General features: G+C 41.5%; 1 protein-coding gene across 2 annotated transcripts; it reads left to right on the top strand.

Annotated features, from left to right (window-relative positions):
* Window positions 1-15: 15 nt before the first annotated feature.
* Window positions 16-16173, top strand: rffl (ring finger and FYVE-like domain containing E3 ubiquitin protein ligase). 2 transcript variants are annotated; one of them, XM_029517920.1, is made up of 8 exons: window positions 16-198; window positions 7859-8040; window positions 9506-9703; window positions 9788-10042; window positions 10212-10416; window positions 12862-12882; window positions 13070-13270; window positions 13441-16173. In XM_029517920.1, the coding sequence occupies exons 2-7, from the start codon at window positions 7861-7863 to the stop codon at window positions 13252-13254; spliced, it is 1044 nt and encodes a 347-aa protein (XP_029373780.1). In that variant the 5' UTR covers window positions 16-198; window positions 7859-7860; the 3' UTR covers window positions 13255-13270; window positions 13441-16173. The 2 variants fall into 2 exon arrangements, with proteins under 2 accessions (XP_029373780.1, XP_029373779.1); XM_029517919.1 differs by having other exon boundaries at window positions 12859-12882.
* Window positions 16174-25357: the final 9184 nt, after the last annotated feature.

The raw sequence follows: 25357 nt of genomic DNA, 5'->3' as shown, positions 1-25357 counted from the left end.
TGTGTACTCTTCCTGGTTCCGCACTGTAGCAGTTTTTTGTCTGATTCTGTGTGTCCGCGTTTCTTCAATTGCCGACAAACCGCTGATTCATCATGTGTTAGTCGTCCCAGTTTAACCAGCTCGTTAGTCTCGTTAACTAACAGCGGAGTTTAGTTGGCTGACTGCTAACAGTCGCGGAAGCAGCCCTGTCATTAACAGGTAAGACGCTTCGTAATGTTGATGATCGCGCTGTTTACTTAGTTAACTTGTTAACTTTCTTACTGAAACATCCTCTGTCATTGTCAGTGGCTGTACGTGTTTTACTTTGTGTTTGTTTGTTTACTTTTTTTCAAACTTCGGTCAGATCCCTTTCACTAACTAGCCTAATGTTAGCATAGCACTTGTAGCCTGCTAACAGCCTCGGGCTCTTGGCAGACTCCAAACGCCGGACTTCGGATAGAAAGTGGCTTTGCTGCCCGGTGAACGAACTCTGCCCTAACACAAAACCCGATAGCCTAAATCATTATCCGGAATGTTTTTACTCAATCGGCCAAGAGTCAGTACAAAACAGTGAATATCTGATATGTTAACTGAGGTTCCAGCCCAGTTGTGGATTATTACTGCAGGTTGTTAAATATGAATCTGTGATTGTGGCTCCCAGCTGCCAACAGTATTTACTTGAACTCAGCTTTATGGAAAATCCAATAGTAATCAACCATGTCCTGTCTTTGTTTGGCTGTTGATTTGAGACACATGATGCCGAACTCATCAGACGACCTTATTGATATTAATGGCATTTTTCAGTGTCATTGTGAGTATTAAATGCCAAATAAATGTGTCGTGTTTTTTCTACGGAATTTGGCAACAGGCAACTGTGTGCCAACCGAAAGGGGAAGATAAAGTATTGCGATTTGTTTTTAGCAATGCCATTGGTTCAAACAAAACATGGTTAAATGTTCTCTTCTCACTAATATGTAGTAAAAACATGGAAGTATAATTTCGATAATCAGGTCATGCGTGATAACAAAGCTGGAACAAGCTTGCTAGTATTGATCATTTAGTTTGGTCTACAGTCATCTGTGTTTAAAAAGAAGTGGTAATATGGTTGTCAGTGACCAAGCAGCAAGGCAATGAAGAAAACAGAAGTTGTTAGAACAGGGCTTTTATTTACCCAAAAAATGCTAAATAATACCAACCAAGAACTTAATGGCTAGGCCTATAAAAGAGGTCAAAGAAACAGAACTAAACTCTAGTGGTGTGCAATACTGCATATTTTGGTATTGATCCAATACCAAATAAATACAGGCCAGTATCACCAATACTTTTCAATAAATAAGGTGGGTGTGTCATTGAATTGCTAAATCTCAATTAATTTTCATTACCTTAAGTGTTTTTTGTGATGTTTCATTTTTTATTATTAAATTGTTAAAACCTAGGACAGAATTAGGACAAAGTTTATAATTAAATAGAAAATGCTTTTATCAAAATTTTGTGTGAATGCAAACCAGTAAACAAATTAAAACAAAGTACTGTTGAGAAACTATAATACAAAAATGTAATTAAAATTCTCAACAACAAAAACAACTGGGTAAAATATAAATAATATAACTTAACAACCTCCAAAGCCTTAAGTTAGTCTGAGCAGAACAAAGGTTTTGGTTTCAGGTTTTTGTTCAAGAACAATATTATATTAACATTTTTTGCTTTTAATGCACTTTGTCTGTGACTAACTAACTGCCCTGCTTTTGGAAAAAAAATCCTCTCAGCTGGCACTGATGTTGCAACTACTGCCAGGTATTATTTGGCTCAAGTTTGCTCAGAGAGGGGAATGTTTGTTCATTGTTTTTCCATCAAAGTAGTGAATGCTGATCCAGAGGAATTGGCCTTTCCTCAGTGTATCTGCGCATCTCAATTAGGTCATCAGTGCCAGTTGTCCAATGCTGCTGAGAGACTAGGACTCAAATTCTTCCCATATCCCGCCTTTTGCTGCAGGTGGGGATGAAGCAGCCCCTCCAGACAAGCTTGAGGTAGTTTCAGGAGCTGGGGGCAGAGCTGGGGCAGAGCTGGTGGCAGATGATGAATGTACTGACATCTGACTCATGGACTGCATTTCAGTTAGAAGTCGAGCTTTTACATGGTCAACGTTTGCAGAGTCATGGAATCCCAGGTTTTCAAATCTGTTGTCCAAGAAGGTGCAGACAACAAGACCATAAATCGTTTCAATAGGGTTGAAACAACGATGACAATGCCCTGACAGCTGAGCAGCTAGCTTGCTACATTGAGACTCTGAAGTTTTAGTAGTTCTAATAAGCAGTGACACCAGGGGAATCACTTTGAACACAGAAACATGTTTTTCAGTTGACATCTCTCTGATGAGATGACAGACAGTTCTTCTTCATTTAAACAAAGTGAGCTCTTTCCAAGGAGACAGAGGACTGTGGTAACTGCCTCCTTTTGCTCAAGCAATCTCTCGCACATGTAGAATATCGAGCTCCACCTTGTCTCAATTGCTTGAATTAGTTTTTGTTCAGGGAACTTCTGCTGCTTCTGGATGTCTTTGAGCTTGTCTGCAGCTTTAGTGCTGTGGTGAAAGAAAGCAACAATAACACTACTTTTCTGCTGAAGCTCAAGCAAGTCAGGCTGACCTTTAATGGAGTCTTTTACCACCAAATTTAAAGTGTGTGCAAAACATGGGTAGTGTGCCCATCACTTTGCGCACAGTAGCAACCATGTTGGCACCATTGTCTGTTACAACATCCAGAATCCTGTCCGTTATGCCCCATTATGCCTCTGGTTAATTGTGCACAAATATTGTCTGCAGTGTCTTGTCTAGGAAAAGAGCACTTTTCTAGCACATGTGCCACCATTTGCCAGTTTTCATCGATCATGTAGCATGAGACTGTTAAATATGCCTCTGTGGCTCTTGATGTCCACATGTCACTGGTGAGCACAACATTGTCCACACCACTCAGTGCCTTTCTAACCTTAGCACAACAGTCTTCATAAAGAGCTGGTAGTTTCCCCTCAATTAAAGATTTTCTGCCTGGAATTTTGTACCGGGGGTCAAATGTCTTCACAAAATTCCTGAAGCTATCATCCACCACTATGGAAAGAGGTTGCAGGTCTTTCACAATCATCTCTGCCAGGCTCTTTGTGATCTCCTCTGCTCTTGGAGAGGGTTAGGGTTAGGGTCAGCTAAGTGAAATAATAAAAAAAAATAAGCCTTTTTCACATTTATGTTTAGTTTAAATGCAGTAATCATACCGTATCCCCTTGACTGTTAACACAAAAGCTCAATAATATTCAATAAATTCTGGGCCATATTATATTCAGTGTATGTGTTTCAATTCCAGTAAATGTATTCATTTAAATAAAACATTTCAATGGGAAAACTGTATTACATCAAGGTCTTAGCATAATTTATACTTTTTGAGGTGCTTAAGTCATAAATAACAGTTTCACTTTGTTTCTTTCAACATAATAACCTGCCAGGATATTCTCTTCCATGCTGAAAGGCCTCTGAGAATGACATCGGCCTCTGGACTTGGGGTCTTGCAGCGGGGCCAGGGGATGGGGGATTTCTCTCATCCTCTCTCCGTTTTTGTAGCTCCATGTTTTCTTTTGGATGGTTTTTTATATCTTTATAAAAATTGGTAGTGTTTCCACTATACCTGACTAGCTTTTTACAAATCCCATATTTTGCTGTTGTCTCATTTTTGGCTTGAAAATACAGCCATATAGCACTCCTCTTCCTCTCTGCCATTCTTCTGTTGTATTTTCTCTGTGTGTGTGCGGATGAGTTGCCAGCTCAGGTTCAAGTTTGTTTGCTTTGCGTGTCTAAGTCACGTCACGTGACTCACGTGACAGTAAAAAAATCAATCTCACCAGGCTGGTATCGATCTGATACCGATACCGACTTGGTATCGATACTATCAATATTTTGATCGATCACCGCTACTAATCTCAAAACCGCAGCAACAAAACAAGGTGTTAACTGCACAAAACTGACCTAACAATGAAACACGAGGGAACATATATATTGGTTTCACCAAACCTTACAAGGGTAAACAAAAATAGACATTCACCATATCTGTACAAAGAAAAAACTGCCAGGATATTCTCTTCCATGCTGAAAGGCCTCTGAGAATGACATCGGCCTCTGGACTTGGGGTCTTGCAGCGGGGCCAGGGGATGGGGGATTTCTCTCCTCCTCTCTCCGTTTTTGTAGCTCCATGTTTTCTTTTGGATGGTTTTTTATATGTTTATAAAAATTGTTAGTGTTTCCACTATACCTGACTAGCTTTTTACAAATCCCATATTTTGCTGTTGTCTCATTTTTGGCTTGAAAATACAGCCATATAGCACTCCTCTTCCTCTCTGCCATTCTTCTGTTGTATTTTCTCTGTGTGTGTGCGGATGAGTTGCCAGCTCAGGTTCAGGTTTGTTTGCTTTGCGTGTGTAAGTCACGTCACGTGACTCACGTGACAGTAAAAAAATCAATCTCACCAGGCTGGTATCGATCTGATACCGATACCGACTTGGTATCAATACTATCAATATTTTGATCGATCACCGCTACTAATCTCAAAACCGCAGCAACAAAACAAGGTGTTAACTGCACAAAACTGACCTAACAATGAAACATGAGGGAACATATATATTGGTTTCACCAAACCTTACAAGGGTAAACAAAAATAGACATTCACCATATCTGTACAAAGAAAAAACTAACTAAACCCAAATCGCCCCTCCACCATAGCAGCACATGGTATGGCCCAATAGGCAAGCCACAGAATATAACTGTCCTTCATCCTTGGCCACACCTTTTGCTCCACCAGTAAGTGGCCTCCCACCAGCAATGGTATCTCAAAGGCAAAGAAACAATGATTAATATAATAGAAAATTAAACTTAAAAATTTAAAATCAAAAATTAAGCTGAAAATTGTAACAGAAAAATAACTCTAGTGTAAGAATATGTGTACGCCATTTAAATAGAGTAAGGCAAAAAGTAAATTCCATAACAAAAGTATGATCTGTAATTAATATGGATGAATTGTTTTGAACAGGGCTAACTGCACCTGAAATTAATCTGTGTACAAAAGCAGTGAGGTGAGTGTGTGTACAATATTACCATGGCTGGTTGTCATTGTGTGGCTGTGGCCATCATGCACTTCCCCCCTTCAGGACTCTCACTGGAACTGCGAGAGAGGTAGTCCTTGAGGTAGCTGTGAGGGTGTCCTTGCCTGGGATGTGCTGAATGCTGAAGTGGAAAGGTTGGAGAGCCAGTCACCACCAGGTGATCCTTCCATTGGTATCTTTCATGCGTTCCATCCACTGAAGAGCTTTGTGATTTGTTTTGAGGGTAAATTCTCTGCCCAGGAAGTAGTACTGGAAGGAGTCAAGGGTCCACCTGATAGCTAGTGCCTACTTTTCCACCGTTGAACACCGAACCACCGACAGACGTGGAGACTGTCCAATACAGTGTGCAGATGTTCCAAGTGCTCCTCCCAGGTGGTACCATAAATGACAATGTCATCCAGATATGCAGCAGCAAAATCTGAAATCGCACAGTACCTGGTCTATGAGTCTTTGGAAGGTTGCTGGAGCTGCTTGCAAACCAAATGGCAGGACTGTGAACTGGAACAGACCCCATGGTGCCTTGAAGGCTGCCAGCTCCCTGGATTGTTCAGTGAGTGGAACCTGCCAATAACCCTTACATAGATCTATTTTATGTCAAGTATTTAGCTTGTCCAAGTTCCAGCAGGTCATCAATCCTTGGTGTGGGATAGGAGTCAAACTGAGAAATTGAGTTCAGATACCTGAAGTCAGTGCAGACCCTTATGCTGCCATCCTTCGGCACCAGGACCACTGGGTTACACCACTCACTTTCTGAAGTCTGAATGATCCCCAGGGAGAGCATCAAGTCAACCTCCTTTTTTAGTGAGGCCAGCAGGCATTCAGGAATCCTGTAACTGACTCGTCTCACAGAAGCACCAACTAGAGGCAAGTATTGCTTGTCCACTTCCTCTTCCTCCCCTCTGATGAGCATCACTTCTTTCAAGTCGCCGCACCCACTCCTTCAGAATGTTTACATGCAGTATCCTGCTTGCCTGTGGCTGCCCCGGAGTAGATATATACATAGTAGCTTGGGGTACTTCCCTGTATGTGAAAAAGATGTATGGCAGCCACTGTCCCCAGTCCATACCATTGCTTTTCACAAACTTCCAAAGCATCTGTTTCAGGGTCTGGTTGAACTGCTCTGTCAGTTTATCAGTTTGGGGGTGATGCGGTGTGGTCCTCAGGCTCCTTATATCTAATAACTGGTACGCCTGTTTTAGCAGAGTGAGTTTGAAGTTTTTTCTGTGATTTATCAGTATTTTATGAGAGAATCCCACTCAAGAAAAGAATTGTACGAGACTAAAAGCAACTGATTTAACTTTTATGGATTTGAGTGGGAAAACTTCAGGGTCCTTTGTAGCATAGTCTATTATGACCAGCATATAACAGTTTCCTGCCTCCTTTCAACAGGACCAACAATGCCTATCCCTAGCCATTCAAATGGTGTGCCAATGATGGATAATGGTTGGAATGGAGCTCTGGAGGGTGTTTTAGCAGATGTTATTTGGCACTAAGGGCAACTTCTACAGAATTGAGCAACATCTCTTCTCAGGCCAGGCCAGTGGAAATAGTGTTTTGTGCTTACCTAGGTGGCCAGCCCAGGGAACAGAGTGCCCCAAGGCGAGCATGGTGTCTGTAGCTGCTTGGGGGACTACCAGCTACAACACTGACCCCTGGTGACGATATAGCATGCCATTTTGCAGAATATACTCATCTCTTTTTAAGTCGAGCCCAGCTTCTGGCTCTTTCTCCTTTGCCTTCTGGAATAGTAACACTAAAGATGGATCAGTTTTCTGCATCTCTAATCTGTCAACTGTCATCTGTCAGGTGAGAGTGTGTACAAAATTACCATGGTTGGTTGTTATTGTGTGGCTGTGTTATGAAAACAATGTTAGAGTAGAACAATTTAATGCATTCAAGGAAAAAAATGCATTTTCAAGAGGTGATTTAAGAGGAATTACCTTCTTGGCTAGAACAGTCTTTAATGGTGGACATTTACCATTAAACAATATTCATTTTTGTTACACATCAACTTGAATTTCGTAAGATATGTTTATTGTGCAATTTTGCATATGTGCATTTAAGATCCAAAGTTTACACAAACACAAATTTAATGTAATACTAGTTCTGCTTTGAAATTGATTCATGTATATTGCATGAAGTCTAACAGAGGTTCTCAGTAATATGTGTAAGTAATTAAGGTCATGGGTATGGTGAGGGAGAAGGGCACAAAACAGATATTACCACACAGTTTGGTCTGGAGCTATCACTTCAGAGAAATGATTGTATTTGGACTATGTATATCAGTGACCAAATCAAATCAGCCATGTGAAAATTTTTGATCTAAAAAATCTCTTTATGCACCACCTCAGTCAGTCATCAGTGTTTCTGGTGTGTGAACTGGGCGGCATGGCGGTATAGTGGTCAGCGCTGTTGCCCCACAATGAAGAGTTTGGTTCCCGGCCTGAGGCCTTTCTGTGTGGAGTCTCCATGCTTTTTCCGGGTACTCCAGTGTCCTACCACCGACCAAAGACATCATGTATGGGTTCATTGGTGACTCTAAAATGTCTGCAGGTCTGACTGTGAGTGTGAGTAAGTGATTGTCTCTGTCTGCCTCTGTGTGTTGGTCCTGCTGGCGATCTGTACAGGGTGAGCTGGGATTGGCTCTAGCACCCCCGCGACCTGGAAATGGATAAGCAGTTGAAGAAGAATGAATGAATGGTGAATGAACTGTTTAATACTCAGGTTGCTGTTTTTTCAGGTATGTGGCCGTCCTGCTGTAACTGGTTGTGCATGGACTCAGCTGATGCTGAACCAGCTTATGAAGATGAACAGCGCCATCGGTCTTACACTAATTCGGCCTTCACCAGTCAGCCATCCTCTCCACTACCTGAGCATATCTGTAAGGCCTGTGGGGGACGTTTTGACACACCGGCCAAGAAGGTAATTCCTCTTAAATCACCTCTTAAAAATACTCAGACATCTTCAGAGTGTCAAGGCTCAAATTCTACTGTCTGGTCTCATTATGCAATGGTTTTAAGATTTTAGAAGTCGAAGCAGCGTTATTTTGAAAAGGAAAGTGGTTTCAGTTGGAGATGCTGTTGAATTTTCTATCTCTGCAGAGAACTCTGAAGCTCTGTTTACAGGGACCTCCTCCTACCTACTTGCCTCGTGATTTTGATGGAGAAAGGATGTATGTGTAATTTATGAGAATCACTTATGCCACCTTTGAATTGATTCTGCTGAAGTAGAATCTGAGTGTCCAGACACTGTGAGTGACATCACTGGCAGATCTATTTTTGTTCTCCGTAGAATTTCCCACCCTGACACTGGACCATTACAAGAAGGTTAATTCCTAAATTTTCTTTCAGACAGTCAAAGGGCTCAAAACAGTGGTCTCGTCTTTTGATGATGTGATATAACACAGGGACAGCCCTGTTGGGAACACACCTCAGTGTTTAGTGTTCTGCTGACACTGACTTCTCCTGCCGTACTGATTTTTTGAGTTATTTGATTGATTCCTGTCAGTCAAATGCTCATGGAGGCCCAGGTTGTGTCATGTGCGTGATAGATGACCTGCACTTTTCTCCTTCTCAGGGTGCTTGCAGATTATACAGGAAAGACATCAGTATGCAAGTGAATTAATAAAAAATGACATTATATATCTGTACATAATTTATGTGTTAAGCACAGGGACATAGTTCAATGGCAGTGCATGCTTTGCATGCAGAGGCTCCGGGTTCAAAAAATGTAACTGATGCTCTTACATGTGTTTGTGAGGATCAGCCACTAGTTCATTGGGAGGGGGTCAGGCTCTACAGGGCTGCTCCATTGTATCCATTTACACAACTGACTTGTCCATACCTCATCTCCTGGAGTTGAGGGTTGAGGGCTGTCCCACTGTGGTGTCAGAGGTTGTTTTAGGCATTCATGGAGACTTGGAGGTATAGCTGTGTTAGTCCACAGCTATACCTGTTAATATTATAAATTAAATATATTTTACATCAATATATTTATTATTGCATATATTGATGTACTCTAGGACCCGAAAAACTGCAATCAGTTCAGTCACTTGAACATGATTTTTTTAAGCGGCAGGCATCACTTCTCTTTGGCCTTCTGTGGGAAAATTAGTTTTGGGTTGCCACAGATTTTTTTCTGTTGAGGGACTGAGTGATGGTTTTGATCCTGCCCAGGATTTCCCCTGGTGTTTCCTCACAATGTGTGTGCCTGCCACTGAAAACACAGGAGGTGTCCACAAAAACGCCATGGCAGTTTTTTGAAGGGACACATGGTCTGTCTCACCCTCTTTCTAGTTTACTTGTCTGCATGTATCTCACATCACCAGTCTGTCTGTCTTTTTACCAATCTCTGTTCACCCACATCTCTCTACCTGTCTGTCTCTCAGCACGTGTGTGTGGATTGTAAGAAGAACTTTTGCAGCCGTTGCTCCGCCCAGTTGGAGCCCCGCCCTCGCCTCTGTCACACCTGTCAGCGTTTCTATGGCAACCTGCTGGAGAGGGCAGAGCTTATGAAGCTCAAAGTGAAAGAACTTAAAGACTACTTGCATCTTCACGAGGTCTCCACCCATCTGTGCAGGGAGAAGGTGAGCTAATTCATAATCTTAAATAACAACTAACAAACACAAGTTGAGTACCCCCCCTTAGAAAAGCACTGTTTCCTGTTCCAGGAGGAGCTGGTGGACCTGGTCCTGGGTCAGCAGTCTTCAACTTCCAGCAGCTTAGTGCCTGAGACTCTAAACCCTGACCCCACCTCTGTGAACTCTGAACCCTCTAGCCTCACCCCTCACATCTCCACCTTGACCCCTGACTCTCCCACACCTACCCCAATGCTGATCCTTGAATCAACCTCTGCACAGCCTGAAGTCCCAATCCCGCTCTCAGAGACAGACCCAGCAGAAACTGACGTTCAGGACGAGGAACAGGTAAAAACTGGAATATGTACTCTGATCATATTTCTACACTCATGAAAAGTCCTGGGAAGAAGTTCTGAAAAGGTCACGTTATATTACAGCACTTCTTGGAGCAGCTCGGAGCCTCAGTCAGGGTCTTGATTTTAGTAAAGGTGTCTGACTCTGTATCTATTTGGTTCAGAGCTGGGACCCTGAGGAGGCCCCGGTCTCAGGGCGTCGGGCATCTCTGTCTGACCTGAACAGTCTGGACGATATTGAGCCGCTCAGTGTCCGACAGCTCAAGGAAATCCTTGCCAGGAACTTTGTGGACTACAAAGGCTGCTGTGAGAAGTGGGAATTGATGGAGAGGGTTACTCGGCTGTACCAGGATCAGCAAAAGCTACTGGGTAAGTCTGCTTCTCCTAGTCTATGATGAGATGAGGAGAGAGTTCTGACACAGCACAGCAGAAGAGCCCAGACACCTTAATTTTCAAAGTTTCCGTCAACACAATAAGCTTCAAAAAACTCTTCTCTGCTCCAAATGCTTAAACATAAATAGAATAAATGAAATAGCAGCATTTCTGCAAGTAACTGTTTTAGGGGCTGAGAACCAGGGTGGAGGAAGCAGGAAGCTGAAAGACGAAAAGAGGAAAAGGAAAAGTTGAGTTAAAAAGTAAAACATAGAAAAAAGGATGAGTTGCACTGCAAACTAAACTTTCCAGAAATAAAATGGCCCTAAACACCTGCACAAGAAGAGCAGGGCTTAAAAGTATTCCAGCACAGTGCTGGATCTCCGAGCACAGCAGGACACATACAAAAAATAATATACAAATTTGAAATCATAGTTTGAGATACACGTCATTTTCTCCAAAGTAGTAGAGATTCTTGTCCTCTTGAAAAATGTCTTTACTTTAACAGTCAGACAAACCAAATTTGAACTGTGCCCCTGTAAAAGACATGCTCACCCCTCCTCTCTGCTATTACTCCCCATGTATTTTTCTCTGGCTGGAGGGAGAGGAGTTCACATTTTCATGTGTTTTTAAATCGCTTCCGTGCCCACATTTTACATCCTAGAAACACCAAAATACACACGCTCAGCATCTGCTCGGTTTTCTGATAGGAGTTACCGTTTCATCACAAATTGCCGCAGAGTGAGAGGCTCGCTGACAGAAATGAACCTGTTTTCTAATGGGCTTTCTGAGGAGGATTACACAATCCAAGCTCAGACACACAGCTGCAGTCAGTGATGTCATCAGACTGCTGATCAGCTGTTACTACTGACATTTGTGTGAGACTGCAGGACACACACAGACACACACAGAGACTGATATACAGAGACTGAGATACAGACACACACAGAGACTGAAATACAGAGACTGATACACAGACACACACAGAGACTGATACACAGACACACACAGAGACTGATATATAGACATACAGACACGTCTGAGATGTAGATGTCTGAAATAAATAGGCGTGTGTCTAAAGACATACGTCTGTCTGTGGAAATTCTCTTTCACGCAGGTCACAGTAATATCCGGCCAACAATTGAATTGAAAGCATCCGAACTCAGGACTTAGGTTTTGTCAAAGAAGCTTTGCCTCTTATCCAAAAGGCTTCGTCAATTCCTAACGCCTCAGTCTGACTGGTCTGTCACATGCGTTCTCGTGCACAGTGATAAGTGGTTCTGTATATCGATAAATCTGCCAAGTCGACGTCATTTGACATTTGTGTTAGACTGCAGAACAGACAGAAAGACTGATATACAGACGCAATCACAAACATACTGACACACATACGCACACATATGCAGACATACACAGACACACACACAGGCACACAAAAACACAGCCAGACACGTACAAAGACACACTAATATACAGACAGGCAACCTTATACATTGGCACATACATACATGCAGAACCACATTTACAAAGAGACATGAACACAAACACAAACAGATACAACTATACAGAAAGACAGCCCTATATAGCCCTATTCATAAGAACACACATACATACAGAAACACATATACATACACACACAAACCCAAACAGAGATACAAACACACAGCTGACGAACAATGTGACTACGGACATCAGTTCAAATGATTTCTTCTCCGACTCTGACAAATCAGTGTACTGATCCCAGACTCCTCTGATATGAGAGCAGCTGATCAACTGTTACTACTGACATTTGCTAGACTGCACAACACACAGAGACACAAATGTAGAAACACACTCACACACATATACAGACACGCACATACAAATATACAGATGCACTCAAATACATAAACACACACACACGGACAATTATACACACATACACAAATATACAGACACTCAAAGACAAATAAACAAACGCACAATGTAACACAAACCTACACACAGAAACACACAAAAAGCGACACAAACAGAAACACAGCTGACACGCACAGACATACACAACAGACTGCACTTGTCAGTTTTTACACTAGTGTCTCAGGGTGTATGTGTGAAATAGATGTCTGAAATAAAATAGACGTGTGTCTAAAGACATATGTCTGTCTGTATATATTCTCATTCACACAGGTCAGCATAATATCCAGCCAACAATTGAATTGAAAGAAACTGAACTCAGGACTTAGGTTTTGCTAAAGACATTTTGCCTCTTTTCATGATTTTTTCTTACTTTAAGCCCTGGAAGAGAATTGTGTCTATAGAAGATCTCAATTGGGACTGAGAAACACAGTTTTTACACTCAATATGTGAACCAGAATACATAAAGTCCTCATCACAGACCTTTTAGTTTAGCCTTGTGGATTAAAAAGCTAAAACCCAAACTATTTGTTTTGTGTCTTTCAGCAGCCAATGATGTGAATGCTGCAGGTCAGTTTTCTGTTATTTAATTAATTTAATGGTGATAATTGAAATATTTAATATATCACTTGCTATAAAGGTAATATTTATTGATTAATCAGTAAATGGAAAAAAATAATTAAGAGATATGCAGAGGTGTTCTGCATGGCTGTAATGTTGTTGCTCGGTCTGCACCTTTTCCCATGTCCCCTTGTAGAGTCCGGTTGTAGCATGGCAGGTCCAGAGGAGAACGTCTGTAAAATCTGCATGGACTCTCCCATTGACTGTGTCTTGCTGGAATGTGGCCACATGATCACTTGCACCAAGTGTGGCAAGAGAATGAGCGAGTGTCCTATCTGCCGCCAGTATGTCGTCCGAGCTGTCCACGTCTTCAGGTCGTGAGCCGACATGTACACAGGTAAAGCAGAGCCTTTAAAACTACCAAACCAGTCAGAATTATGTGAAACAAATTGTTTGAGTTGTAGTCTCACAGAACTGAATTGAAAATTTTATTAATGATCTTAGAGATCCCAAAGACAAATGATTCAAATCTGCTCTAACTGTCTCTCCTCCTCTTTCTCTCTGTAGGAACAATTGTCTTCAGAGCAATACAGTGAAAGCACATCCCCATGAAGGGACCCTCTAGTGGCAGAATGCTTTTATTTTGTTAACTCTATTTTTCTAGTGTAAATAAAGATTTGTGATTGGACTGTAAGAAGCTACCTTATCTGACCCTCGGTCTGTGGAACTGAATGTACAGACTGATTATACAGCTTCATAGAGGGTGGGTCACATGAACCAACAATCCTCTGTGCCTTTACTGCCTCCTCTGCCCTGACAACCTCACTGTGAAGTTGCACAATGACTACAACAATAATGACATGATGCAGCAGTGAAACGAGAAGGAAATGGAAATCTACCAAAGAAAAATGCGGCTCTCCGTGGACAAGGAAGGAGGATCCATCCAGATCTGCAAGGCTTTGACGTGTCTTCACATGACCTCTAATGTGAAAAAGACTGTACATTGACTGTGTTCCTCTTACTGCCTGTAGTTTGTTTACAGTTTGCAGTGACTTATATATACATATTTTGGAAACATGAAGATCATTGGACTCAGCAGCAATGTCATCACACAAGGTTTTCCATGTCTTTAGTGCATCCTCAGGACAGTGTGGTCAGACTGTTGGTCCTGTTTCCTTCCACAGACCACCGCTGTAACGTCCTCTAATACATCAGACTTTGTCTTACTGCACTAACTTAATAGATCTGTATGTGGTTAAATCCAAACAGATGATGACAGCTGTGTCAGTACAGCAACCAATCAGAGTTGACATTTTTCACATGAAACTGATTCAGATCAGATCATATTATCAGCATGGTAATAACATCTCACAGAGCTCTCCCCTTGGCCTCAGATGACTGGTCAGTCACACCTTTACCTCCTGTCGTACAGGTGGGCATAATTCAGCAGACGGGGGAAGGTCCACATTTTAAGAGAGCACTTTCTTTTTTTTTAACTCAATAATTATTCAATACATTGTGCTACACAATGGAATGACTAATTTTGGGATAGTAGCTTTTTTGTGACTAACTGGCTTGTGAGCAGTTCAACTAATACTACTGCTCTGTTTATTTGCATGAAAATTGGGTCTTCCCAAATTCAGTGATTCTCCAAGATCCAAGTCTTAGTACTAAACTCACTTGGACAAAGGGCTGCAGATGTCACTATGTTTTCTACTGAGGATCTCACCATTTTAAGGATTTAATGGATATTTCATTTTCAGAAAAAGAATTGTATTGCAATAGTGCTGAGTCCAGGTGGTTTAGTTTAATCCACAAGATTAGTGTTAACATTAAGGATATAGAAAGAAATGATTCCATCAAGAATGAATATGAAAACTAAAACATTGAAGAGTAATGCTATTTTTATAGCTCACTGGTCCCTGTGATTTCCTTGTTACAGTTGGTCAGTCGTGTTTTTAGTGAGCACTTAAAGCTGCATAAAATGTATTTACTTAACAACAGAAAGTTTTGTAATTGCTACATAGCTAATGCTGACACTTTTCAAGAGCTTCTTTTGTGATGTTTACAGAACAAAAGGTAAGACCCTCCCCAGGGCAGCCACAATATGAGACAGTCTGACCAGGATGACTCGTTGGGACTGGACTAACTGGTAAATAAGCACCGTTAGAAATGTAGCTATCGCAAAATTTACAAATATGTCTTACTTCCTCAGACTTAAATGGACTGATAACTGTACAGGACATAGGTCTTTCCAGCGATAGGATGTAGGTAAACACTGGACTGTAGCTCTCAGCGTATCAGATTTTATTGAAATGACAGAGGCCCTGGGACACTTTCCTGGGGAACTCTCTGTTATGACAGGGAACAGGACTTATTCATCCTTAAAGGAGACTCGTCTCTGTTTGGAAACCTCAGCAGTTTGAAGTTACCATTGTGTCTTATTATAAATGATTTCATTGCTGATGCTGAATAATTTTGAACTTCATTCCCTTATTAGTTTTTGTTGACGTTCTTTTTGGGACGATATGTTGTTTGTTGTTGAAGATATGTTGAAGATATATTGTCCCTTTTTTGTTTCTCCTGTGAGATCAATGAGTGTGATTTTTGCTGTGACTACTTTTGATAATCTGCTTTGTTAAATAATGTTGATTGGTATTTCAGGATCAAGATCAGGATATATATATATGATGTAATGTTTCCTTTGGGTCAAGACTTCTCTGAAATGTTAGATTTAGACATTATTACTCTAAACATGGATGAATAAGGTGTTTTTTTTATTATTATTATTCATACTTATCTCAGACAGAAAATCACTCATTGTGTTTTTTCGCCAAGTAGCTGATAGCATCATCAGCTAATCCCCAGTTAGACCAACTGAACTGAAAGCTAACAGACTAAGCATCCTGTATTGTGTTTTATGTTTTTCATTTCCCAAGCATTTGACTTATTCAAGGCAGGTTGTTGATGCCTTTTAAATTTTGATTCCTTCCAACCTTTCAGATTATATTTGTGTAATTGGCGGTCAAAGATGTGAAACAATCCAATATTTCAAAATAATACATTTAAGTTGATGCAGCAACCGGTGTTTAACTATAACCAAATATAACTTGTCTAGAGCTCAGGTTCAGCTTTTAAAATCAAACTCTTCAGCTGAAAGCTGCTTTAATGCCTTAGTTTGACTGCTGTTCAGATACTTTGTGACAACTCTTACTGAAAATATATTTTAAGAAACAAGAAGTTTAAGTTTTCTGGTTGAAGTTTGCTGTAATCATTTTGTAATAAAAAAATATTCTCTTAGTTGTGTGTCTTATTTTGTACAGTTTGATATGTCAGTGTTGTGAGGGGCAGGGGGTCCAATCTCTCACACCCCTCAAACTTTCAAAGAGACTGTTTCTTCCAACAGATTTCACATATCTCTGTAAGTGCCCTCCTCGACTCTTACCTGACTCTGGGATGGAAAGAACCTGCTTTCTCATATAATAAATTGCAATTCACGCCACAAATCAGAGAAACCTGCTAAACCTCCCTTCAGAGAGGTACCATTCTGTGGCATTTTCCTTGGATTGACCTGGTAACACTACCAGACAATGGTTATGGAATACATCCAGGCCATATAATAAAAAAAATAATAAAAAATTCTGATCAAAAAGAGACTGCAAGCATGCCAAATTGGTTCCCTTACAAGAAGAAGACTTCACAGCTGTTCGAACCACTCTTACCAGTTAACTTGGCAGAGATAAAAATAACACCGGTCAATGAACTATTCCAATTATGCAATCACAGCGCCACCTGATGGCAGAATTGATGGCGTATTGCCTGAGCACCGTATTCTTTGTGCTTGGTTTTTGCTCATAAATGTTCTGTAAAAATAAAACAAAAATTCATACACAGTCGGTAGTCATGCAATTCTGATTTTCCACCGCCAGTTAATACATGCATGAAAATATTCTTTTCTTGGTTCATTTGTTTGTGTGTTCTATGATGACTTGAGTAAAGAGTCAGCATCTAATTGTGTTTTTACAGTGAATATGAGAAGAAGTTAAACCTATGTCCACCGAATTAACCATAGCAAGTCGAGAAAACCCAAAACGATATATTTCTCTCTGTTTTAAACAGTACAGGCCAAAAGTTTGGACACATCATCTCATTCAAATGAATAGTGTGTCCAAACATTTGGCCTGTAATGTATGTGATTTTAAACGTGTGGAAATGAAAGGGGTATCTTAAAAATCCAGACACCGCCCGCGTTATGCCCAGAAGCTAGAGGGCATAAGTGTGAAACATGAGACTTTTTAAGATACTTATTTTCTAATCCCACTGTGGGTAACGGTTAATTTATTGGTTGAGGTTAAATGCTTAACCAAGAATTTAAAAATTGTAAGGTTTCCTGAGTCTACTACATCTAGTACAACAGTAAAGTTGCATTAAAGATATTTCAATGATAGATATAACATTTACCCAGTCTTTGATAAATAAAGGTAAGATAATCTTAATAGTCCCTCAGTGGGGAAATTTGCACATTACAGCAGCATCAGCCATATTCATTCATTCATCTTCTACCACTTATCCATTGTTTCAGGGGGAATGCTGGAGAAAACACACCTCCAGCACAGGCACCCTCAGCACCGGTGCCACCCAAGGCTGCATCCTGAGTCCTCTGCTTTACTCCCTCTACAGCCATGACTGCAAGGCCAATCACCCCTCTAACATCATCGTCAAGTTCATGGACAACACAGTGGTGGTAGGCCTGATCTCCAACAGTAGAGAGACGGCCTATCTGGAGGAGGTGGTGGCACTGTTGTCGTGGTGCCAGAAGAACAACCTGGACCTGAATGTCTCCAAAACCAAGGAGATGGACTTCAGGAGGGAGAAGCAGAGGAACCATCACACCCCGCTCAGGATCTACGCGACCCCGGTGGATAGAGTGCAGACCTACAAATACCTCAGCATCCACATCTCAGAGGACCCACATCTCCACCCTGGGGAAGAAGGTGAGGCAGTACCTGTACCACCTCAGACGATTGAGGAAATTTAAGATCTCAACAGCGCTGCAGAGGACCTTCTACACCGCAGCAGTTGAGTCTGTGCTCACCAGGAGCATGACCTGGTACAGCAGCTGTACAGCCATGGACAGGAAAGCCCTGAACAGAGTGATCCACTGTGCTGAACACACCACCAGGACAGCACTGCCCAACCTAGAAGAGATCTATACTAGATGCTGCACCACCAGAGCCTGGAAGATCCTGGATGACCCTTTCCACTCCAACCACCAACTCTTTCAGTGGCTGCCATCTGGCAAACGACTCCGCTCCTGCATGGCCAAAACAGAGAGGCTGAGGAAGAGCTTCTTCCCCCAGGCTATAACCACTCAGCCCCCTGCTCCCCCATCCCTCCAAACACACACCATTCTCACTCCTCCCTTATGTAAATTGTATATTTTATATGTTGTATTTTATATTATTATTGTATTGTATGTATTGTATTCTCATGTATACCTGGTTGCTGTACGCATATACATTTCACTTTGGGTGCACCACATGTGACAAATAAAGACCTTGAATAAAGGGGTACACCCTTAATAGGTCACCAGCCTATCACAGGGCCAACACACAGAGACAGAGAGGAAACAACGACCACTCACACTCACACCTATGGGCAATTCAGAGTCACCAACTAACCTAAACCCATGACCTTCTTATTGTGAGGCAACACCCTTTGCCTCTGTTGCCCCCAGCATTGACCATATGGCCATATATCTATCATGTGTCAATATAAGAGAGAAGTCACCAGGACCTGCACTGACGCCAAACAAGTCAAAACAATAAGTAAAAGACATCTGCGATGTCAGGAAAGAGAACTACACCACACATACACATGTTGCGTAACCACCATGGTTGTGGTGGGTGGAAGGTGAAGCCTATCCACACAGTACACACACATAGCCTGTCTTAGGTATAAGAAAGCATGTCACATGTTGTATGTTGGGATTTGTCTCTGACTACGTTGTTCATAGGGTCGATGTGAAGAGACTCCCCATCTGACACCTGTGTCTCGACCATCTGATTCCTCATTTAAACCACTTTTTTTGGCCACAACAGTAAATCAATCCATAAACTATGGAAAGCTACTTTTATGTACACAAGATTAGGTGGTGTGTATGTGTGGCAGTTTTGTGTATATGTATATGCTTGAGGGAGGACTGAGGAACTGCACTGTGGAAGGACAACTTTAGGTTACAGCCACTGAAATTGGGCATTAATCAAGCATAGAGGGGAAAAGGTGCAGACTGTAGTTAAGACACTGCCTCCATCTCTTCCATTACTCTACTAACCTTAACCTTACTTTTTCAGATCAACCAGTAATATTTAACAACAAAAAAGTAATTGATGGACACAACAAAGGGGAAAAACAACTTTCTTTGTTTCTTCTGTATGCTAACAAGCCTACATCCCTCTTTATGATTTTTTGGTTTTAATGTGTTTGTTTGTTTTAGGGTTTTTAATCCATTATAAATGAAATGATGAACCACAGCAACAAATTCTGCTGTGTTGTGTCACTGTGGCCTGTAGACAGAGCTGTTTCCTCCCTTTCTGTAGAGCACAAAGGAACAAACTATGGCTTCTGGGGGCCTGTATCACAAAACTGGATTAACATCTCACGTTTCACATTTATGCCCATCTCATCTCATTTCATTGTCGTTCAAAGAGGTCAGTAGGTCTACTATATTACTTTATTGGCTTTATATGTTTCCATGTTGCGGGCTATAACCAACATGTATAAAGCAGTGCTTTTTTTTTACACTGTCTCATTATTGTAGGATGATCACAAACATAATAATTTGATATTGTTTGCAGCCCACAGGAGAAATGTAACATGAAAAAGATGAGAAAATGAATGAGACTCCTACTCAGGATTACACTCCTGCATAGTAGTTTGTCCTTTCAAATAATGAGTGTCACTCTTGATTGAGGCTGTAGAGGGGGTTCCATCAGACCCTAGTTGAGGTGACAGCTCACAAAGCACCACATTTGTGCATGGCATGTTTCAGTGAGCCAGTGTTAAAAGACTGGGTTGCAAAAAACAAACAAACAAAAATTTTTTCTCTCTCTTTTGCTGTGAAAGCAAGTAAGATGTACTTTTTGCACAGTGTATAGTGAGACTTTAACAGTGACCCTGCTACCCCTGCAAACAATCGTTCATCATCATCATCAGTGACACGTATAATGACCGTAAGCACTTCTAGCATGTATGTGCAGAAATAGTTACTTTATGAACAAGTGCATGTCAAGCTAATGCAAGCTAACTAGTTAGCCATACCTGTGCTGGCTCGCCCCTTGTCGTAATGACGTCTAGTAATTATTTCAGACACTAACTCTATTTTTTGTCACACAGAGCTGTATGTGTGCAGTTGCTTAACACATTTAATGACATATCTTGTGTTGCTGATCTTTGTAAGAGGTGGGCTCCATTAAATATTGGTTTCATGTATTGTTAATATATAATTATCTTTTATTTGTGTATGAATGAAATGTTATTTTTGAATGTTAGAACTTGTCGTGTTTAATTGTAACAGGTGGTAGGAGCATAGCACAACAAATACATGGGGGTATCTCGAGTAAAGTGCTGCTAGTCACACTGCGCATGTGCAGACCTAAGTATGGTGGCTATGATAGGTCACTGACAATACTCTACAGAACTTTTCTGTAAATTTGAAAGAAAATAGCTCTCCTGTAATATATTATGTTTCCACTATATGATCACATTGTTTGTTTTGTATTGAAGTGTATTAAAAAAAAAGAAGAAAAGAATAAACTTCTGAGCTGGAGACCTGTATGTGAGCCAGTGCATAACACATTTGATGACATCTCTTGTGTTGCTGATCTTTGTAACAGAATAAAAAGCCAGTCTGGGCAATGAGAGCAAGCCCTGTGTGGCTGTGCCATTCTTTGTGCACCACAAACAAGTCCATCCTACATCCACAGACACAACCGGTTACAGATGCTACACTTTTTGTAGCGGCGCCACAGGTGGGCGGTATACACAGGAGTACAACAGGATCTGAACAGTGTGGTCTTCACTGCTGCTGAACACATACTGAATTTTTGACATTGTCTGTTAATCTCCTTGTCATCAGAGATCACTTGATATGTAATGGCCCAAATATTTTACATCATGACACACTTTCAAGATAGATTAGATAAATCATCCAAATATACATTGAAGAGAGAAGGGGACAAAATACACTAGTGGTTAGTCCAGGTGAGTTGGCCTGTATTGGTTTGATTTAGTTTGATTATAGGACTGTTCAGGTGAGTTTGTTTGCTGAATCTGCTGGTGTAGCTTGCCCTCCACCTCCTTTATCCTCTACACTTTCATGCCCCTTACCTGAACCAGGGTCTGTATCCCCACCCCGCTTTCACTGGTGCAGTTGGTGAGTGAGAGTAGTTGACGGTCGTGCTGTTTGAGAGAGTTGTCTTTGTGTGCGGAGCGGTGATGGCTGGTACTCGTAGACCACACAATTATATCAGGCCTTAGCTTTGTACAGGCTATTTCCTGGGGAACAATGAGCTTTCCTTCTAAATCTACCTGCATCTCCCATTCATTTGTATCCTCTAAGCTGCCTTGCCTCCTTGTTATGTTATTAACTTTCCCTCCTTCTTGAACAAACTGAATTGCCACTCTCTTTGTCTTAGACCTTCCTAAATTTGTCTGCCTTGTTGTTTGTCTGCAACAAACTTGGTTATGTTGCCACGTATACCGTCCTTGTGACAGACTAACCTTACAACCTGACAAGATGTGCTTTAGAGTTGCAGTACCTGAACACAACAAACATAGTGGGGTCTCCATTTACCCAGAGTTTTAGGTTCTGGGGAGTTGGCAATACATCGTAAATCAAAAATCACCAAAAATCTGATGCTACTTTCCTCCATACTCCACAGCTCTTTCCGACTAAGCTCTTTCTTCTCTACACCTTCCCAGTTCAACCACTGTCCCTGCTTAGCCTGAGCCACTGCCCTCACACTCCTCCTGTCTACAAACCTACTCCACAACTAGCTTCCTTCCTTCTCTTTGGGACCTGCTCTACTCCACACTGGTCCACTCCCTTAAATCCCATAAATTGTAAAATTGATTGGTGCTGTAGCTCTTGTGTTGGCCGTCACCATGATCTGTGAATGAGCAATATCACTAGTTAAAGGACCAGAACTCCGTTCACCAGCTCGGCTGTTGTGTAGTGATATTTTAATAATCAACTGTGGTGACGTTGTCTGTAATCTCTTTCCCCTTCTCTTTTCTTCCCCTCACACAGCTTCACACACAGTACACATGTAAATGTGTTGGCTCTGACGAGTGCATAGCCGACGTCACTCCGTCGCCATCTTGGCCATTGAAGACGTCAGTCACATGACTCTCTGGCCATCTTTACTGCTCGCACATACATACACTCACACACTCCTCTCTCCTCCCCACACGCGCACCCACACACACACACTCAAGACTCATAGATAGACTGGTGCGATTGCAGTTTCTGTTGCTGTGCCATTGCGATTGCCATTGCTATCACTATTTATTAGTGTTGCTGCATATGATATTACTACTGTAATAGCTATAGCTATAGCTATAGCTATAGCTATCACCATTGCTAAAGCTATCGCTATTGCTAATCCATTCTTATTACATGTGTGTTACCTGTTGTAGATTAGTAGCTGATGTGTGTCACTGGATAATCAAGCTATAACAGCCATTTATCCAGAGTGATGTTATCTTGAATAATTATTGCTGTGAATAAATTATGTTATAATGTAAACCACTGTTGTTTGTAATTATTGTGGCTATGCTTGTGACAAATGCTGGATTCATAAAAGTCTACTAATTTCAACTAAGTCTACTAACCTCCTGAGACTGTATATTGAGTTTCATTCTCACCTCTGAATCTCTCAGAGCTAGCTTCTATAGTTTCATCATCCAGACCGTCAACCTGTCTATTAGACCCAGTACCAACTACCCTCTTTAAAGAGAATTTTTACTTAATTGAGATGTTCATTCTAGATCTGATTAATTTGACCTTATCTTTGGGTTATGTACCTCAGGATTGTAAGACCGCAGTCATCTAACCCCATCTTAAAAAGCAGAATCTTGATCCAGATGTTTTGGCAAACTGTAGACCCATATCGAACCTTCGATTAATTTCTAACATCATTGAGAAATCTGTAGCAAACCAATTACACGACCATCTGCATAGGAACGGTTTGTTTGAAGAGTTTCAGTCAGGATTTAGAGCCCATCATAGCACAGGAACAGCGCTGGTTGTCAATGATATTCTAATGGCTTCAGACAATGGATCAGCCTCCATACTGACAAGGCTCAGTGATTGCAGGACTCAAGAGCTTAACTCAGGTAGGTAGCAACAGAACCAGGTTTATTGGTACTGAGGCAAAAATAAAGCAAAATATAGAGTACAATTTAAAATCCTTCTGCTGTATAAAACTCTTAATGGCCAAGCTCCATCGTATCTCAGAGAGCTCATAGTTCCTTACTGTCCTAGTAGGCCACTCTGTTCTCTAGATGGAGGTTTACTGGTAGTTCCTCGAGTCTCCAAGAGTAAATCTGGAGGGAGATCTTTGAGTTATCAGGCTCCTCTTCTATGGAACCAACTTCCAGTATCGGTCTGGGGGACAGACTCTTTAGCAATTTTTGAAGACCAGGCTTAAAACCTTTAGTGCTTATAGTTAAAATGTTAAAGTCCTCTACTCTGTAGCTATGCTGCTATAGGCCTAGGCTACTTGGGAAAGGACTGAGCATATCTCTCTCTCTACCCCTCCCTCCCTCTCTCTCCTTCTCTCCTTCCCTCTTCCTTGTATGTGCTGATAAGAACCATGCTTCTTAAAAATCCCTGTTTCTCCCAGTTCTAAGCATCTGTACTGCATTTATTAACCATGTTTTCCCAAAGTCACTGTCTCTCTAAACTCCTCTCCTCTCTCTCCCTGTCCTCATCCTGCAGGTGGTGACTCATCACCGTTCAAGGAGGCACATCCTTCTAAAACTGCACTACCTGTTCTCCCTGTCATGAAAATCTGTCTTGTACAACCTACCTAGGCTTTTTACTGTTTTTTCCCTAATTATTGGAATTTCCTCCTGATCTCTACAAACTTTTGACCACTTAATATCCCTCTACTTATTGAGATACTTCTAGACTTACTAGGCTTGATTTTCATACTAGCCCACTTCAAGTTTTTATTAAGTCACTCAAGTACTCTTTCATACATGGCACTGTTGCAGTTATCAATGTCATATCAAATCAAATCAAATCAGATTTATTTGTATAGCGCCAAGTCATAACAAAGTTACATCAAGGAACTTTACATATACAGCAGGTCTAGACCAAACTCTTTATAAATGTATTTAAAGAGACCCAACAGATCCCCCGATGAACAAGCACTTGGCAACAGCGGCAAGGAAAAACTTCCTTTAAGAGGCAGAAACCTCGAGCAGAACCAGGCTCAGGGGGGGCGGCCATCTGCCTCGACCGGTTGGGTTGAGAGTGGGAGAGAGAGACAGGCATTGGAGGGGGGGGGGTGTAGGCAGGAACATGTTGCTGCATGAAGTTCATGGAGTTGAGCTGTAATGCAGAATTCATTAAATATGGGACCAGCAGGTGTTGCAGGAACATGGGATGGCGATGAGTCACCACCTGCAGGATGAGGACAGGGAGAGATAGGAGAGGAACTGGGAGAGACAGAGACTTTGGCAGAACATGGTTCGTAAATGCAGTATAAATCCATGTATGCCCTAACTGGTGTAAGACACATCCCATCCTGCCACCTCTCTCCACCTACAACCCACCTAGAAGCTCTAATAATTACCTCCATTGCCATTGTGAAAGCTAATGGAGAAATTGTACACCCTGCCATAATACCTATTTCTAGCCTCTGCCAACCTGCTGTAAAGCCTGCTGTACTTAAGCATAGTCTGACATCCTGGAAATGTGTTCTTAGTAAATTGACAACCACTCCAGGCACTCTAAAACAATCAAATGGCTCCCAAATAAGACTATATGGCACTGACCCAAATGAATTTGCTAAGTCCAAGAATATCACAGGCAAGTCTCTTTTCTCACTCTTGGCTGCCTGAATCTGATGCCAAATCATGCTAGTGTGCTCTAAACACCCTGTGAAACCTGGTATTCCTGCCTTCTGTACTGCAGTATCTATTAAGCCATTTCTTTCAAAATAACTTGCTAATCTCTGTGCAGCTACACTAAAGAAAATCTTCCCCTCTACATTCAGGAGAGAGATCATACAGAACTGACTCAGGTCTGAAGACTCCTCTCTTTAGGAATAAGAACACCTCCTGCCCTATGCCATGCTCTAGGAATAGACTGTTTCTTCCAAACTTTTCTTAATTGCCTCCACAAAATCCTTAAGATATCAGGTGCACTTTTATAGACCTGGTAGGGGACTCCATTTGGCCCTGGGGCCAAAGA

This window comes from Echeneis naucrates, chromosome 13 (assembly GCF_900963305.1).
Source record: "Echeneis naucrates chromosome 13, fEcheNa1.1, whole genome shotgun sequence".
In the NCBI taxonomy this organism is placed as follows: domain Eukaryota; kingdom Metazoa; phylum Chordata; class Actinopteri; order Carangiformes; family Echeneidae; genus Echeneis; species Echeneis naucrates.
The sequence above is the reverse complement of the archived record's forward strand: the minus strand, read 5'-3'. Positions and strand labels throughout refer to the sequence as shown.

What these genes read in the sequence shown, in the direction of transcription:
- rffl (XM_029517919.1), top strand. Translation starts at nt 7,861, where the DNA reads ATGTGGCCGTCCTGCTGTAACTGGTTGTGCATGGACTCAGCTGATGCT. An exon ending in ACGTTCAGGACGAGGAACAG is followed by an intron (nt 10,043 to 10,211) that starts GTAAAAACTGGA and finishes TATTTGGTTCAG; the next exon opens with AGCTGGGACCCTGAGGAGGC. An exon ending in GGATCAGCAAAAGCTACTGG is followed by an intron (nt 10,417 to 12,858) that starts GTAAGTCTGCTT and finishes TGTGTCTTTCAG; the next exon opens with CAGCCAATGATGTGAATGCT.